Genomic DNA, 17,876 nt, shown 5'->3' with positions numbered 1-17,876 from the left:
TCCATAACTCCTCCATATTTTTATTATTATTTTTACTCATTATTCTAACACCATGTGCTCATTGAGCTAAAGTCCATGAATAGTCCATACACTAGTCTCACCATGTATATATTTCTTTATTCACCTATAATCCTCCTCCATGCATGGATCAAGGGCAACTTGGGTGCTTTGTATTATAATATGACAAAGGAGGGGCTCACTCTTGGATGCATTGTACAAATTCAACAAAGGAGGGGGCCACTAAAAGACTTTTGCAGGCATAAAAAAAAGCTTTTTGGTGAGAATTTTGGAACCTATCGCCACTCCAAATTTGGAGAGGTGGTCAAAAGAGAAAATGTAGCCCACGCTCTGAATAATCACCTTAAATTTTTTCATGATGTTTAGAGCTACCAGCGGTGAGATATGATTTTTTGAGTGGACCCTAGTCTGCCCACTTTTCTCACAAGTAGCCCATAGTCTTCTCTCACCTCTTTCCACACTTCTACACACACACACACACACACATTCCTCTCAATCCCTCACTCAAACCTGCACCTTCAATGGTTTATCTCACCTTCTTCACCATTAACCTCCCCTCTTACTTCCATAGCTCTCATATGAGCTCTCCATGTACATACACCATCTCTATGCCTCTCTCTATTATCTCCAAAGTACAATTCCATCTTAACCCTTATATATATACATAAATTCAGCATGTGTACCATGCTTAACCTCTCCAAATCAAGAGATCTCATCAATGGAATTACCATTTTCATCGTGATAATCAACCTTGGCGGCGGTGGCGCAAAGAAGAGAAGACGAAGAAGAAGATCGATAGTCATTTTGAGAACCTACACAAGTAAGTCCAAAACTTCTTCAAGCTTCACCATCACAAGGATTTTCTCACTTCATTCAACCATCCACCCCATTCTACCCATTGTAAATATATCATTAACTTTCTAGTGATTACTAACGACTAACATACTAACACAAAATAGCATTGACCTAACCATAAAAGACACCTCACCTCAAGACATGTACAAAGTAACTCTCTCTCTCTCTCTCCTTTTCCTTAAAACTCTACTTTCATCTTATTCACCATCAATAATGCTCTCTTTTGAGTCCACACCCATGACTCAAGCAGACAAAGAAGGCCCGCAATGTTTTGATATTCAAAAAAATCATAATCCTGATTTGTTAGCTTGTAAATTAGGATTTCCAATAATCTTTATGAGGGGTCTCCAACCTATAAATAGGCCCCTCTCCTTCTTGTAAAACAACCTCCAACATCTCACATAGCACCCCAACACTCTATGCGTGAGGAGAGACTTAGGTGTAGCAACCACTTGTGAGCTTCACTCTTGGTGTGAGAGAAGCCTTCAAGATACACATTGCAAGTGAGAGAGCGTGAGTTCCTCAAATCTCAAAACCACTATTGTACATGCTCCTTCATCATCAATAAATTGAGGTTTGGTGCATCAAAGGCGTGATTAGACGTTCAAATCTTCGTCCTTCCATTTGTGCAATACGGTTTGGTGAATTCAAGGTGACTTGTGTATTTTGAGTTTCTATCGGTTGATCTTGATTTTAGAAATTGTTTTAGTGTGTTTTTCATTGCCAATTTTGTGTCCATTGTAAGAGGGTATTGTGGTGAGAGGTCTCCCACACCCTAAGACAATGTGTGTGTGTGTTTTGGCAATGATTAGCAATCACTAAGCATTGAGTGAGTTTTTGTACAAGCTCTACGATAGCATCATAACAAACCATCTCCATTTGCAAGTCACAAATAAGGTATTACGCAAGATCCTTGTCTCTCTCTCTTCCCTTTGCTCTAGCTCTCTCTGGTCCATTTTGTGTGTGTCTTGGTGTGAGGTTGCTTGTGTGTGTTGTGTGGTGCATCTTCTTGGTTGTACCAAAATCTCTCTTGCGTCCTAGTTCGCATACCATAACTAGGTGGTGCCCCTATCTTGTTTGGGTTTGGCTGTGGGTTTGTTGTTTTGTTGTGCTTGTGGTTGCCCCAGCCCCAATTGAGCAGCACGAGAGCCTTGAGGGGTGTTTAGAGGTCGCCTTTCTTGTTTCTCGCCCCGGACCGCCTCAGTACATAGAGACACTGCTATGTAAGTTTGGACTTGAGGATTGCAAACCTATTGCCACTCCCATGGAAACAGGTTTGAAGTTGAGTCTACATGATGCTGGCAATCCTGCTGATGTCACTCTTTACCAAACTACTATTGGTTGCCTCATTTATGTATGCAACACAATGCCGGATATTCAGTTTGCAGTCTCACAGGTCAGCAGATTCATGCATACCCTAGGGTCTAAGCATTGGCAGACTGTCAAGAGGATTTTTTTCTACCTTAGTGGCACTTTACATCTTGGTTGTCTTGTTTTATCCCAAGGGGGGATCATTGCCGCCAGAACTACATGCTTCTTCGGACTCAGATTGGGCTGGTTGTTTTGACATGCGAGTGTCCACAAGTGGTTTTTGTTTCATGCTTGGCAGTTCATGTATATCATGGTTGAGCAAGAAGCAACCTATTGTGGCCACTTCGAGTTGTGAGGCTGAGTACATGCCAGTCTTCACAGCTACGGTTGAGTGTGTATGGCTCAGATGCCTTATGACTGATTTGGGTGTTGGGACAGGACACTGCCAAAACTATCTACACTTACAATTAGAGCGCATTGGCAGTTGTGTGGAACCCAGTTTTTCACGCTCGCACAAAGCACATTGAGGTGCATTACCACTATGTGAGGGAGAGGCTCTCAGTAGGAGAGATCACCTTGGCTTATGTGCCAACACATGACAACCTTGCAGATCTTTTCACAAAGGAATTATCTCGTGAAAAGCTTGAAGCTTTCCGCAAAGCTTTGGGCTTTCTCCCCTTTGTGGACTGATCATGTCCTTAGGGCATGACACTTCCCTTTACTCATGTGCCAGCTCTCACCGCATCACTCCAGGGGGGATTTGTTACCATATACATGTGGTAGTGATGTGTGTAAACACACTAGGACCATCGGGGTATTTTTTACCTCTTTAGGATGTTTTTTCCCATGTGCATTGTATATACGCCCATCACTCTAGGGCTATCTATCTTTCCATTGCACACTAAGTAACACACTCTCTACTATGTGCCTTGAGCTTCCTTTGTCTTCTCCAAGATGTGTGTGTCTCTCTACAACCCTAATTCCAACAGTAATTGGGATGGCCTCCGCCACACAGGTTGTTCTCTTCTTCAATCTTGTATATCTGAGGGAGAAATCACTCCCATGATCCTCTTCTGAAGACTGGTTTTTGAAGGCGTGTCTCTTTGCTAAGACCCAGCTTTGCTGCTACTCGAAGCATCCAACTCTATCTTCTCACTGTTAGTGTCCATTCTTCTTGCGCTTTCCTTGTTTGTTTAAATTCTAGTTTCCGCCTTGTGAATGGTCCTACCACCTATTTTACTGCTCTTTTAGATTTGTGAATCAAATATATTTGCGCTTTTGTAAGTGGTCAATCATCAATCATCCCCAATGTAGGTTTTTCTCTTTTGGCTCCCCTTAAGATTTGCTTCAACAATGTTATCAAGGAGGTAATTTCGAAAGCCACAGCTGACCACTCTTCTTTCTATTAAGCCCATTGTCATTACTACTGCCATGTGCAATAGCGGTTCCCTGTATCTTGGTGGCTTTTGTACTTTGAAGTGTTGTGATATGAGACGCAATGGCAATTCAAATTTTTTTACTAGATCAAGTCTTGATATGCTAGCTTGTGTCCTCTTTGCTTCAGGAAGGCTTTTTCATTGTCCATTGCTTTTGTTTTCTGTTGTGCGTCCCTTGCTGCAAATGAAGGGCTTCATTGATTGTTTCTACTGTGATCTTAACCTTGACTATTGCTCCATCTTTGTCAATTAGGGTGGCTTCCCCATTTTATTGAATCATGCTTATGAGTTCATGAGCTCTTCTGAAATCAGTTCCCCATAGCGGTAATCATAGAAAGATGTGCAACTATAGGCACCTGCACCCTGCTTGCACTTCTGTCTTTTGGTGTAGTGTCCACATTTCCCTTGGGAAGATGGTGGCCTTCACTATTTCTTCGTCTGTTGCTTGAAATATTCCGACGAATATGTTAGTCGGTATTGCTTCCAGCACATGTTTTGTGATATGGGCCTTCTCATTTGAGGATATATCTTTTATCTCATATGGTGTTGATTCTCACTCCTTTTGTGCTTTCCTTCCATAAATCCTATGGTCAGTTTCAGTTTGGAAACAGGGTTTAGCAGTTCATCAAAACTGTCAAAAAGTTGAAGAAAAATCAAACTTTGACCATAAAATAAAAAATGAGCATAACTTTGTCAAAATTAACCCAAATTTCACTAGTGCATCTAGGATTACTATAGGCACAAGGGCATAGGTCAACCGATGAATTTTGGCAAAAAGATACATAGATCACAATCCATGTTAGGAAGCATTTTGAAAATCCAACTAGGGGAGGTTGTTCTTGGGCATATGGAGATGCTACTGTGAAAATTTCTTTGGTTTTAGGGTTTGACAAAAATGGATCGTGATCCATGTTGGTCAACATATTGAAGATCTAATGATACCATCTAGTAGGGTTCATCAAAATGGTGCCTTGGTCCCATAATTTTGGGATTTGGATCATTGATTTGTTACTCGTGCTAATTTTTTGAAATCTTCAAAATCTTCTTTAGACTTAGAGAAATTTGGCATTTTGATGTGGATTTTTGAATCCAAATGGCTTGAAACTTCATGGCTTGGCGTTTTCAAACATACTGGGCCAGATGGTATAAATTTTCCTTTGGTTGGGCAAAAAGGTACATGGATCGCGATCCATGTTGGTGATACTGGCTTAATCACACTGTCCTCTAACCCCGCCGGAGAGATTAAAGTTTGCTCGACCTTCAGAGACGAGGCCGCATGAATCAGCCCCATTTGGGGAGCATAAGGTAAAAACAACAAAAAAACGTTTTTTGTATGATTATTGCCGCCTCCAACCCTCCCTGCCTTGCTCGCACATATAAAATAGGTCGCCGCTCCTCCTTTTGGCACCACATACTCCCTCTCACCTATTGTTTTCCTCTCGTTCTCTGTGTAGGCAATCTATAATGACACATTAAAATATCTCTCTCTTTTTCCCTTGTTCGGCAACCCAAGGCGGGCCGCTCAACTTGAGACGAGAGTCTCCCTCTCTCTCTTTCAGTATTCACACTCTCTCACACTCTCACTCCCTCATCTCTCCCCTCTTGTCCATACCCCCTTGTCCTTGGCATAAAGAAACTCTCTCTCTCTCTCTCTCTCTCTCTCTCTCTCTCTCTCTCTCATCTCTTATAGGCGCCCTCTCTCTCTCTCTCTCTCTCTCTCTCTCTCTCTCCCTCTCTCTCCCTCTCTCTTAAAAACTCCCTCTCTATCTCTCACACACTCTCTATCTCTCTCGGCTCAGATGGCGCATAAAACAAACACTCTCTCTTTGGTTCCCCACCACTACTCCCGTTGACCATCCTCTCTCCCCCCTCGTTCAAGACCATGCAGGCACATATGCCCTTTGCATCGACTTCCTAGAATCGCATATGAAGCAAGTCAAAAGGTTCAAAAGACATGCAAGAGCAAAATACTAAGTTCGGGGTGGATGCTTGATATCAAGAAATGGTTTGGAAGATGGGATGCATGTCACTTGGTCAAGGATGCGTCGATCGACTCCCAAGTTAATGAGGCCTTCTTACAACGCCAATGTATCATGGCTTGGGAGAAATCCGGAGGTTCTCGCTTCAGCCATTACACCACACACGTTGCCCCAAACTACAAATCTCTCTTCTTCTCGGAACGAGGTAACCGAACCCATTCCTACATCCTTGAGCCCATCCCGTTGAGTGCGATCCGCACCATTGCCTCCATTCGTCTTAGCTCCCATTCTCTACGCTGCGAGACAGGACGTTGGGGCACTGGCGAGGAGTGTCATCGACTTTGCACCTTATGCCCTCGTCAAGTGCGAGAGAGTGAGTACCACACACTACTTGAGTGCTCAGCTTTTGACCACATTAGGTCCTCTTTTCCCCATATATTCAGCCATGAGCTCTTCCTACATACCTTCCTCTCCCAACCACGATGTGGACTCTCTATTGCGACGCTCATTTCAGCCATTTTTGAGCATCGACAGTCACTTATGAACTCCACTCACACCACGTGACATGTTCATTTGGTCCCATAGGTCATATTTGACCTCCCAGGACGATAATAGAACTATCTATCTATCTATCTCTCTCTCTCTCTCTCTCTCTCTCTCTCTCTCTCTCTCTCTCTCTCTCTCTCTCTCTCTCTCTCTCTCTCTCTCTCTCTCTCATCACACTCACCCACACACACCACACTGGCCCGCTGCAGCTCACACCCCCTTGTTCGTAGCTTTCACTCCCGCCCCCTCTCTCTCTCTCCCCTCGTTCAGCCCGAAAGCATAGTAGAACAAACAACTCCCTCTGTCTCTTAACCCCCACTACACAAACTCACACACACACACCTCAACTCCCTCACCCTCCTCCCCCTCATCTTACGCTCTCAGACTCGCCCTCCCTCTCTCCTGTACTGTGGGCACAGGCAGCCCGAAGGTGCAAGTTAACTCTCTCTCTCTCTCTCTCTCTCTCTCTCTCTCTCTCTCTCTCTCTCTCTCTCTCTCTCGTTTACACACGCCTACATACACAAACACACATACACACCTCCACTCCCACACCCCCCCCTCGCACACTCTGGGCATCCCCCCTGCTCGCTCACGTTCTCTCTTCTCCCCGTTTCTCTATAGCCTACACGTAGGCAGCCTATATATATATATATATATATATATATATATATATATATATATATATATATATATATATATATATATATATATATATATATATATATATATATATATATATATATATATATATATATATATATATATATATATATATATATATCTTATTATACTCTCATTCCCATGCACAATGGTCAAGGCACTTACCCACAGACTATACACGCACACCCATACATACTCACACACACTCACAAGTACCTACACCCTAACACAATTACACACATTCACACACGCACGCATACGCATTTACGAGTGCAAACAAACACATGCACATACATACACGTGCACATGTAGAATCAAACACACAGTACACACACGCCATACACACCACTACAAAGTAAGAAGCGAAGGAACTCAGCAATCGACACCATCGACAGAAAAAGAAGGACGTCCAAAGCACAAGAAGGTGACCACGAGATTAAGAAGTGATTCTGAAGGCACGCCGCGGCCGGCCCCAAAACAAAAAACCGCGTAGCATCTCAACATCAGGCAACAAAACACCAATTTTGGAAGCATAAACCTCACACCAACCACCCGAACCATCAGCAAAACCCATGGCTAGTGGATTGTAAAAAAACCCACCCCACTCTTACCTCCTCTGTCTCTATCTCTACCTCCTCTCCCTCTCTATTCCTCTCACTAGAGAGGCATCTAGACTCTCTACATCAACTAGTGGATATCTGCAAGAACAATTAGGTAAATACCACCTCTCAAGCCTATATAAAGAGGCCTCCGCTAAGCATAAAGGGAGACACAAGTGAAGGAGGAACACACTAGAGCACCACCCAAGCTCTATGCACTCTATATGCCATGCATGCACCGCTAAGCACATAATTCACCTCCCAAGCTAGGGAGCTCATAGTATCATGCTTTGTCGCAAGCATGGGCATTTTAGCATTAGAAATATCACCATCATCACCAAATCTATCCATACCATAGTTGAGTTACTAGTCATGAACACCCCATGCACATAAGCCACCCACTATTTACCCGCAAGGCAACATAAGTACGCTAGAATTGAATACACCGATACCATGTTACCCGGACCACTCTCAAGGATGGTGATTTACGTCGTCGGTGATTGCATCCTCTTGATGTTTCCCACAACTAACCCTTGGCTAACATTGACAAGGAGAAGCCAGAGCAAAATATCTCTATAGCTTGGTCTCCCTGCCAGTTCAGAACCACAAACTCACCCCGCTCAAACACTTGTAGCTACCACTTTAAAGACCATATCTAGATGTCAACCCAAGCCTTGGTGCTCAACTAAACCACCAAACAGTTATGCACGCCCTTGTGGTTGACCAAAACAGATAATGAGCCTTTCATCTCTATAGTTTCTTTCATACACCCACAACACAAGGCTCTTGAATGGTTAACTAAATCCAATAATTAAGGGCAAGAGAATACAATAGACAAGGTGTACACTGCAAATCTTCCTGTGAAAAGGCAAGAGGTGTATAGGCAAACAACCCTGCAAGCACTCGAATAACACCACCGAGAAAAGATATCCAGCCTAGAAACCATGTAATCTCCCATAAATCTTAATACATGCCTTCATCAAGCAATATTTTCCAAGATTCTGAAAACTTGGAAGATGACTGATCAGGGAAACTTGGTAAACAAGTTGAGTATGCTCATAGCTTTTCTCAAAGAATTTCCAAATAGCATGAGCAGTAGGAAGGGTTCTTACCATTTGAACGTGCTAATCTTGGCAATGCAAAATCAACTCCATCTTTGCACTGGTATTTTTGGTTTGCTAGGCATTACAGGCATCTACGGTGCTCATAGAGGCCTTCTCTTTGGGTTGGTCAGGTTGCACCTCTTCTCCTGACGTTATATCCCAAAGTTGGAGTTGTTGGAGATAGAGCTCCATTCTAATCTTCCATACTTGGTAATTAGTGCCATTGAGCTTGTCAATGACATAGCAGGTTTTGAAGGTAGCTGTAGTAGCGGATGTAGAGGCAAGCTCGGCCATCTCACAAGGTTCCGAATCCCTTGAAGATGATTTAGAGATTAATCACTAAGTAGGAAGGTAAGCTCGAGGAATTAAAGCTTCTTTAGCTCTAATACCATGTGAAGACTTTAATAAACATACGAGCACTAAATAGCAATTAACTTAATAACAAAAGACAAAGAGAGAGATTGATGCGAAGCAGAGATAATTGAATTGCTAGTAACACTGAACTAATACAAAGGAAAGCAGTTATGCTCAAATGAAAGAATGAACACACTGGTTAGAGGCTGAAGAGCCTTTATATAGGTTGGGGTGATCAATCAGTGCCTAGATTATGGGTGATTGGTAGATCTGTGGTAGGTGAATAAATGTGGATGGTTGATTGCTAAATCTATGGGATAGGTGGGAATTCACCCTTAGAAGATAAAGGTAAATTATTTATAACACTCTGTAGCTACTATAGGGCTCTCAACCCTCACCCTCCCACCACGTGTAGTACTTGACGTAGCATCCTCCTCACTCTGTAGGACCTCCGGACCCCTCGTGAGCTCGGGCTCAGCCTCTTGTCTGTCGCCCTCTCTTTTTCCGTGTCTGAGGAGCTCACCCGCAGCCAGTGCTCGAAAAAAACCTAGGTTTAGTGTAATCCCACCTACAAATTTTGAGATTTACCTTCTGAAATTATTTATGTGGGTTTTGAAAACCGGGAAGAAAAGTAGCATATAAGGTTTTTTAAGTATATGCAAAGTGAGAGAAGGGTTCTTACCATTTGAACGTGCTAATCTTGGCAATGCAAAATCAACTCCATCTTTGCACTGGTATTTTTGGTTTGCTAGGCATTACAGGCATCTACGGTGCTCATAGAGGCCTTCTCTTTGGGTTGGTCAGGTTGCACCTCTTCTCCTGACGTTATATCCCAAAGTTGGAGTTGTTGGAGATAGAGCTCCATTCTAATCTTCCATACTTGGTAATTAGTGCCATTGAGCTTGTCAATGACATAGCAGGTTTTGAAGGTAGCTGTAGTAGCGGATGTAGAGGCAAGCTCGGCCATCTCACAAGGTTCCGAATCCCTTGAAGATGATTTAGAGATTAATCACTAAGTAGGAAGGTAAGCTCGAGGAATTAAAGCTTCTTTAGCTCTAATACCATGTGAAGACTTTAATAAACATACGAGCACTAAATAGCAATTAACTTAATAACAAAAGACAAAGAGAGAGATTGATGCGAAGCAGAGATAATTGAATTGCTAGTAACACTGAACTAATACAAAGGAAAGCAGTTATGCTCAAATGAAAGAATGAACACACTGGTTAGAGGCTGAAGAGCCTTTATATAGGTTGGGGTGATCAATCAGTGCCTAGATTATGGGTGATTGGTAGATCTGTGGTAGGTGAATAAATGTGGATGGTTGATTGCTAAATCTATGGGATAGGTGGGAATTCACCCTTAGAAGATAAAGGTAAATTATTTATAACACTCTGTAGCTACTATAGGGCTCTCAACCCTCACCCTCCCACCACGTGTAGTACTTGACGTAGCATCCTCCTCACTCTGTAGGACCTCCGGACCCCTCGTGAGCTCGGGCTCAGCCTCTTGTCTATCGCCCTCTCTTTTTCCGTGTCTGAGGAGCTCACCCGCAGCCAGTGCTCGAAAAAAACCTAGGTTTAGTGTAATCCCACCTACAAATTTTGAGATTTACCTTCTGAAATTATTTATGTGGGTTTTGAAAACCGGGAAGAAAAGTAGCATATAAGGTTTTTTAAGTATATGCAAAGTGAGAGAAGGTAAATTACCTTGTGAGAATATAAGGATAGGATTAATATAAGGGAAGATAAAAAAGTTATGGGTTTTTTATTTTATATATATATATATACACACACACATATAATATGCGTGACATGTGAAGTCTGGACAATGGCATACAGTGTGTTTAAAATCCTAAAGTGCAATACGTACTTGAAGTGAGAAATAATTTGTAAGTCTTGACTCTTAACACTAATAACAGTGGGAATTGGCTCTTATAAAAAACTTTACAAATTACAATGTGAATGTACATTGTACAAGTCTAATCAGCTTTTGCTATTAACTGTTGTTAACGTTTTAAAATAAACGTTCAAATCTAAAACGTTATTTTTTTAGTTGGTATAAAAATTGAAAGCTCCCGCCCCTTTTTCTCATCCCGCCTCTTCACAAGTTTCAACTTTCACCTTGAGAGACTAAGACTCCCGAGTCCCCTGCTGAGCCCTCTCACAATCTCTCTCTCAACATTTGTCTCTAAGCCTAAGCCAGGAAGCACAACATTTGGCAACTTGGCACCCACAAGCTCTCTCAGATTTTCAAGTTTTCTCATCCACCTCATACCTCTTCAAATTTCAGAGGTTTCCTTTGCAATTGTGTGAGCGCGGTAGAGAGTTAGCTTTGAGCTGAAGTGGTAGAGCCCATTGAGTGCTGACACTACATATTTGCACTCGGATTCCAAACTCTGCACCCCGGAAGAATCCTTTGGACTCTGGACATTGAGAGTCAACTCTCGAGATGAGCTCGTCAGTTTTGCTCAAGAATCCTAATGAGTCCATCTGAGGTGTGGCTCGCTCTCTCTCTCTCTCTCTCTCTCTCTCTCTCTCTCTCTCTCTCTTTTCCAAAGATGGAACTTTAATCAAATGCATCGGACTAATACCTTAGATTTTTAAAAGCGATTAGCAAGCTAGTAGCGTTTTCGAGCAGTAAGGCACTCAGGGGAAGAACCTGCACTGCGCGTGGGCAGTGGGCGCGCTGTGTGCGTGTGTGTGTGTGTGTGTGTGTGTGTGTGTGTGTGTGAGAGAGAGAGAGAGAGAGAGAGAGAGAGAGAGAGAGAGAGAGAGAGAGAGAGAGAGAGAGAGAGAGAACGAAGATAGTTGGCCGACAGAACCTGCACTGCGTGTGTGTGTGTGTGTGTGTGTGTGTGAGAGAGAGAGAGAGAGAGAGAGAGAGCGAAGATAGCTGGCCGGAAAAACCTGCACTGCATGTAGGCACGCTGTGTCTGTGCGTGTGTGAGAGAGAGAGAGAGAGAGAAAGAAAGAGAGAGAGAGAGAGAGAGAGCGACAGGTGCAGCGCTGGCCAGCCGAATGGCAAATGAATGAGAGAGAGAGAGAGCCGCTGATCCAACCCTAAACCAGGATGGTTTGCTGCTTGATGCAGCCTGAATCGAGTCTCGACGCTCGGACGATGCACATCTGTAGCGCAATCCGACTCCCGAGAGCTCCAGAGTCCAGAACCTTCCAAGCTCTAAGTTCTAATTAAACATAATCTATTGTGAGACTGAGACTTAGAACTTTAGAAGTTAGGACGTTCAGCATTTGTTCAAAAGCTTTTCTCTTTTTTTTAAGTCCTTACAGAACTTTAAGAAATGTATAAATAATAAGACTTACTCTTTTTTTTTAAAAATATCATTGCAGGAACAATTTGGTATTGTTTTTTGAGCTTGTGCCTAAACTTGAAGTTGAGGCCGGACCATGCCACAAACGCATTTCGAATAGTTCATGGTCGAGGTTCAAGAAGATATTACATCGAAAAAATCATCGTGTGAGCTTTTGATATGGCTTTTAATTCTTCTAAACAAAAGTCTTTGCTTTTCATGCCTGGTTTTTCAAAACAAATCAATTTAAAAAATGACATAGGAAAAAGAAAAATTGAAGTAGTGCTTGATGATAATGATGTTGATGATGTAGAAGTCCAAAATGTTGGATTAGAGGAAGCTAAAAGGCGTAAAAAAGCTAGAATTGCTTGGAACGACAAGTGGAGATGTGAATTTGAGTGGGTCGAATTTGATAGGGTGCAAGCCAAAATGTTTTGTTCTATTTGTAAAGAAGATAAGCATTGCAAAAGTGAATTTGGGACCTATGGGGCAATCAATATACAACATAGTGCTTTAGTAAATCATGGGGGTTCAAAGAAACATAAAGTACTTGCATGGGCATTGCATTGTGGGAAAAAGAGCTTCGAGTTTTGTGTTTCTAAGCATTTCGAAAGCATGGAAGATAGTATGAAAAATTTGTTTCGGGTTTCTTATTTTGTTGCTAAAAATGATCTTTCTTATTCAAAATATGTTCCCACACTTGAAATTGCTTAGAGAATGCAACACTCCAAACATCCCCGAAAACATGTATAAAAATGATAAGGCATGTGCTTCTTTTGTGCACTACATTGGGAAAGGGCTTGAGTTAGAGTATTTGGCTCATGTTCGTCAGTCTCCATGTTTTGGTATCATGGTGGATGAGTCAACGAACATTTCAATAGAGGAGCACTTGATTGTTTATGTTTCTTATATGAAAGATAATGAGCCCAAAATCTCATTTCTTGATCTTTTGGAAGTAGATGACCGAACGTCTCTTGGATTGTTCACATCATTGAAAAACTTGTTGTTGAATTTTGGCTTAAATGAAAAAAAATTAGTAAGCTTTGGATCAGATGGGGCATCGGTTATGATTGGAAAAAAAGGAGGGGTAGCTACAAGATTCAAAGATGCATTTCCTTTTGTGACCTCCATGCATTGTGTGGCTCATCGTACTAACCTATGTGCTAGCAACACCATAAGTGAATTTCCTTTTGCGGCGTATGTTGATGCTACGTTGAATGAAGTGGCTTTTCATTTTAGAAAAAGTGTAGCTCGCTTAGAAAAGTTAAGATCCTTGCAATATGAATTTGATTTACCTTTTCTTAAAATAGAGGGTATACACACAATTCGATGGTTGAGTAGACATAAAGTACTCGTGAAATTTTGTGAATTGCTTGAACCATTGCTTGACTACTTTAAGAAAGAAAAGCAAATCATTTTTGACAAAATTTCTTCATTTGCATTTGTGTATGTTACACATTACCTGGGTGACTTATTCTCTCATTTGACAAGTCTTAGCAAGCTTTTTCAATGCACTTATGTTGATGTGACTGCTATCTCTGGCATAGTGGATGCCGAAATAGTGGCAATGGAGAGTGAATTTGTGATGAGACCTAGCCTTGATCTCAATGCCCTAGAATTAGATGGCTATGGATATCTTATAATTCCTGATTACGGACCATCCAAAGGACTTTTATATGAATTAAGATCTTCCATGCGAGTCTCAAATTTTAGAAGCATAGAACTTTCTCGGGAAAAAGATGGTTTTGACCTTGAAAATGCAATATTCTTTCAAAAAGCTTTCACAAACCATATAATTGAGAACTTGAAGGAGAGATTTGAGGATACATCTATTTTGAGTCATTTTAAACTTTTGTCTCCTTCTTGCTATCCTCCCACAAAAGATTTTCGAAAAGATTTAAAAAACTTTGGGGGTGATGGGATTGAGGAGATAATAAAGTTCTATGGTCAAAGTAAAAAGTTGAAAGGGGGAGAAGTTATTGAACGTTTAATTGATCCCTTTGTGCCTTTGTGTTGAGGAAAGAATTCCAAACTTTTAAATATCAAGCATACAATGAGTGGAAGGGGTGGAATTTCAAAAACACATGGTGCTATATTGGTAGCAATGAGACTTTGAGGGAAAAGTATGCATCATTACTATTGCTTGCTCAAATAGCATTGGTACAATGCTCTAGTACGGCTATTTGTGAGCGGGGCTTTAGTATTCAAAATATTATCAAATCCAAGCATAGGAATTCTCTTACTACTAAGAGCATGCGTACTTTGATGAGAATTTCTCTTTAAGGACCTCCATTGGGTGAATTCAATTTTGATGAAGCGATTGGACTATGGCGGGATGATGTAAAGACCTCAAGACATGCCTTTAGCTACATTGAAGACTAGATTGTAAGTTTTTTTACTATATATTTTTTTAAATATTATTATTTTGGGTTATATTTTTAACATTCTTTTATAATGATTTCTTTTTAGGTTTTTTGTCGAATGAGAATGGATCAAATACTGTTCTTCCATCTTTGAGATACTAGGAGAAAAGCTTCTTCTTCCCATATATGTCAAATTTTGTTCTTTCATTTTTGAGATAAAAGAAGAGCTTTCTCTTGTTATGAGTTTCACAGGAAACTCCTCAATAACCATTTTGTTGCCTCTTTTTGTAATCAATTCTATTGTCTAGAATTAAGTGATTTTTCTCTCAAAAGCTACTTTCATTTGAATCTCATGTAAGTTTTTATGTTTAATCTTTTTATGACCATAGAAATTTTATTGTCGCTCTCTATACTTTGGGTTTATTTTTCTCTCCCAAATTCCTCTCTAACTTTCCAGGCAAACAGATAGCTTATTGGCTCTCTACACTTTAAATATTGTTCAAGTTGAAAACAATCTAATTATGTTAAAGCTTAATCTTTATTAACAATAAATCTCCTTTTCTTTTCTCTCAGCTTGAAAAGTTTGGAATATAAGGTTTTTTTGGTGCAAAATTTGAAGATAAACTTAAGCAACCTATGTCCACAAATTTCTTGCTTTTTTCAATTGAGATAAGAAAAGGAAACCTACTCCCCTATTGTTGCAGGTTTTATAAATCTAAAAACTAAGGTTTTTTTTCGAGCACTGCCCGCAGCCTGCTAGCTCTCCAAGCCACGGCTTTTTTTGCCCTCTACAGACTTTCCCCCCTGTAGCATTGGTACTTTCGCCCTCAGACAACGCCTTTTCTTGGCTCAGACATCCCTTTTGTTCAGATTAGCCCTGTACCAGCCACGAATCTCCTCTGTAGCACCCCCCCCTTCACCTCTCTGGTTCACGCGAGCTCCCTCCCTTCCTTGAGCATGGCCACCTGCTCTTGGTTGCCGCACTTTTCATTCCAGTGCCCACCTGCTCCCTCCCTCTCTCATGCTGCCCCCTGCACTGCCTGATCCATCCCGACCCATTTGCTGCCCAATATTCTCGTCATCATTGCAAAACCCTTTTCCCCTTATGTTGGCGGCTCTGGCCCCTTTAGCGTCTTCTTGCTCTGCGCCCTTCTTTTTTTGCAATCTCTTGCAGGCTTCGAGAGACTTCTCCGCATGGTAACCCCCTGTTGCTCAACCTTCTCCTCTTCTTCTCTCTGGCGGCATGCACCCACCGTACTGGCCTTGCCTTCAATCATGCGACGTGGCCAATAAAAAAACCATTTTATTGCTTTTGATTTGCTTAGTCAACGCTTGATTCCCACCCAAAAGGCCTATGTACTTCAATTTATTGGCTCCACTTCATAGAGTGCCAACACCCATAAGGACATCAATATACTTCACATGACCTGAATGACTTTCCATCCTTTGTCAACTTTGCAGAACAATTGACAGACACAGATAGTAGATTGGGATGACGAGATAGACTCTCCTCGAGAATGTTTTAACATAAGACTACCCATAACCTAGAATCCTACATACCCCAAGGCTTTGTTAGCATTGACAATGACGCCCACCCAGTGCATCAACTCTTTGAAAACTTGGTCAAATGTTGAGCCGTAGACCATAGCCAAGATTACACATCAAAAAGTGGCATTTCCTAGCACTGCACAAGCAACCATAGCACACTCAAAAGCGGAAAAGGCGAGCACACCATATATACATGGGCTGGTAAACTTCAAACCAAAAAACTCCTATCATAGTTTGCCAACCCCCCTAGCCTGCTAGAGCATTCATGCTCAACAACAACATCACTTTATTTACGCTTATTAATCACAACATATTTACAGTATATCCAAAAGCATTGTTCTTAATCATATACACCCACTTGGGTCAAATGGGTAAAGCATGCACCATCTGCCTGCATCAAACAGAGACATATCCACCTCTAGTGCCGTTATCGCATTCATACCGGCCTTCATAGCTCCCCTACTGTCACACGCATCCATCAAATCCCTTGTGTCCATATGAGACATGATATGTTCTTTGGCTTTATTCCCTGCATGAGGTTCAAAATCTTTAGCAAGAACGTTAATGCTCTGAGGTTTCTCCAGCACATGCTGCATTTTCTCGGCTTGTCTTTGAATTTTCACGTTTTGCAACCTTTCTTGAGCCTTTTGAACATAGCCAGCCATAGATAAATTGTCTTCTATCAGAGGCTGATCGAAGCCCCAACCATCATCATCATCATTAGCCACAAAAGTCCCATAATCCTCACTTTGACTGCATGCCATGTTTTGATCGCAATCAAAAGAATCACCTGTAGGCACTTCTGTTCCACCAACAATGCCACAAACATGATTGCTATCGATCTGAGCATGCCAAATGGGCCCACATACCCACAACTCATATGGGTACCGTGAACAACGCATCAGATGGAGGGAAAAAAACATCATCCAAAATCTTAGCATGCATGTCCTCTACATCACAACAAAAATCATTCCAAGGCATATAGCTCCAACACATAGAGATAGACAAGCCCTCATCTTGACAATTATCCAAGCATGGATCCAAACAAGCTGTAACATTTCTCTCTTGCTATACATGTACACAAAACTATCCTCTGTCATGATACTCCTCGCACATGACTCCTCATGAAGATTTACATCGTCAAAAGACAAGACCTCATTCATAAGCATGTGACTCAACCTCACCAGCACTACTACAATCATCATAAGGAACACAGCAGCTCTCCTGTGTAGCCCACAAAGAAGCACAAGATTGATCTACATGCTTAAAACATCTGTTTTGCTTCAAGAAGTCAACAATGCTCTTCATACCCAACAAACCTGTGCAAGCAACCTCAATTCCCAAGAGTCCTAGAAGAGTGCCAATGAACAAGAATTTCTCTTGCTTTGCATCTAAAACCACATCCTCAAGAAGCTCAAGCTGCTGCTTTAGAGCACAAAAAATCATGCAATGCATGTCCAACTCTGATAGGAAATTCAACTGCAACCCCTGCATGGCATCATTCATCCGAAAACAAAGCATCATTGAGCTTAACCATGGTTGCAATTCGCTATCAGACTCACTAAAACTGAAGGTACTTGAGTCCAATGTCCTCAGTGGGGAGGCACCAAAACAATGACAAGGAGAAGCCGGAGCAAAACACCTCTATAGCATCGCCTCCATGCCAGTTCAGAACCACAAACTTACCTGCTCAAACACCTGCAGCTACCAATTTAAAGACCGTATCTAGATGTCAACCCAAGCCCTTGTGCTCCACTAAGCCACCAAATAGTTATGCACTCACTTGTGGTTGAC

General features: G+C 41.6%; 1 protein-coding gene and 1 pseudogene across 1 annotated transcript; one reads left to right on the top strand and one right to left on the bottom strand.

Moving 5' to 3' along the window:
* The first annotated feature begins 12,218 nt into the window (after positions 1-12,218).
* On the top strand, positions 12,219-14,849 carry LOC147427782 (uncharacterized). The gene is made up of 2 exons (XM_086497045.1): positions 12,219-14,556; positions 14,641-14,849. The coding sequence occupies exon 1, from the start codon at positions 12,839-12,841 to the stop codon at positions 14,186-14,188; it is 1,350 nt and encodes a 449-aa protein (XP_086353171.1). The 5' UTR covers positions 12,219-12,838; the 3' UTR covers positions 14,189-14,556; positions 14,641-14,849.
* Positions 14,850-16,426: 1,577 nt separating this feature from the next.
* LOC147427781 (uncharacterized) lies at positions 16,427-17,182 on the bottom strand (annotated as a pseudogene).
* Positions 17,183-17,876: the final 694 nt, after the last annotated feature.

Source organism: Adiantum capillus-veneris, chromosome 23 (genome assembly GCF_014529385.1).
Source record: "Adiantum capillus-veneris isolate H3 chromosome 23, ASM1452938v2, whole genome shotgun sequence".
NCBI lineage: Eukaryota > Viridiplantae > Streptophyta > Polypodiopsida > Polypodiales > Pteridaceae > Adiantum > Adiantum capillus-veneris.
This window is presented reverse-complemented; position numbering and strand designations above follow the sequence as displayed.

Excerpts from the sequence above, each read along its gene's own strand:
- LOC147427782 (XM_086497045.1), top strand. The coding sequence starts at position 12,839 with ATGATCTTTCTTATTCAAAATATGTTCCCACACTTGAAATTGCTTAGA.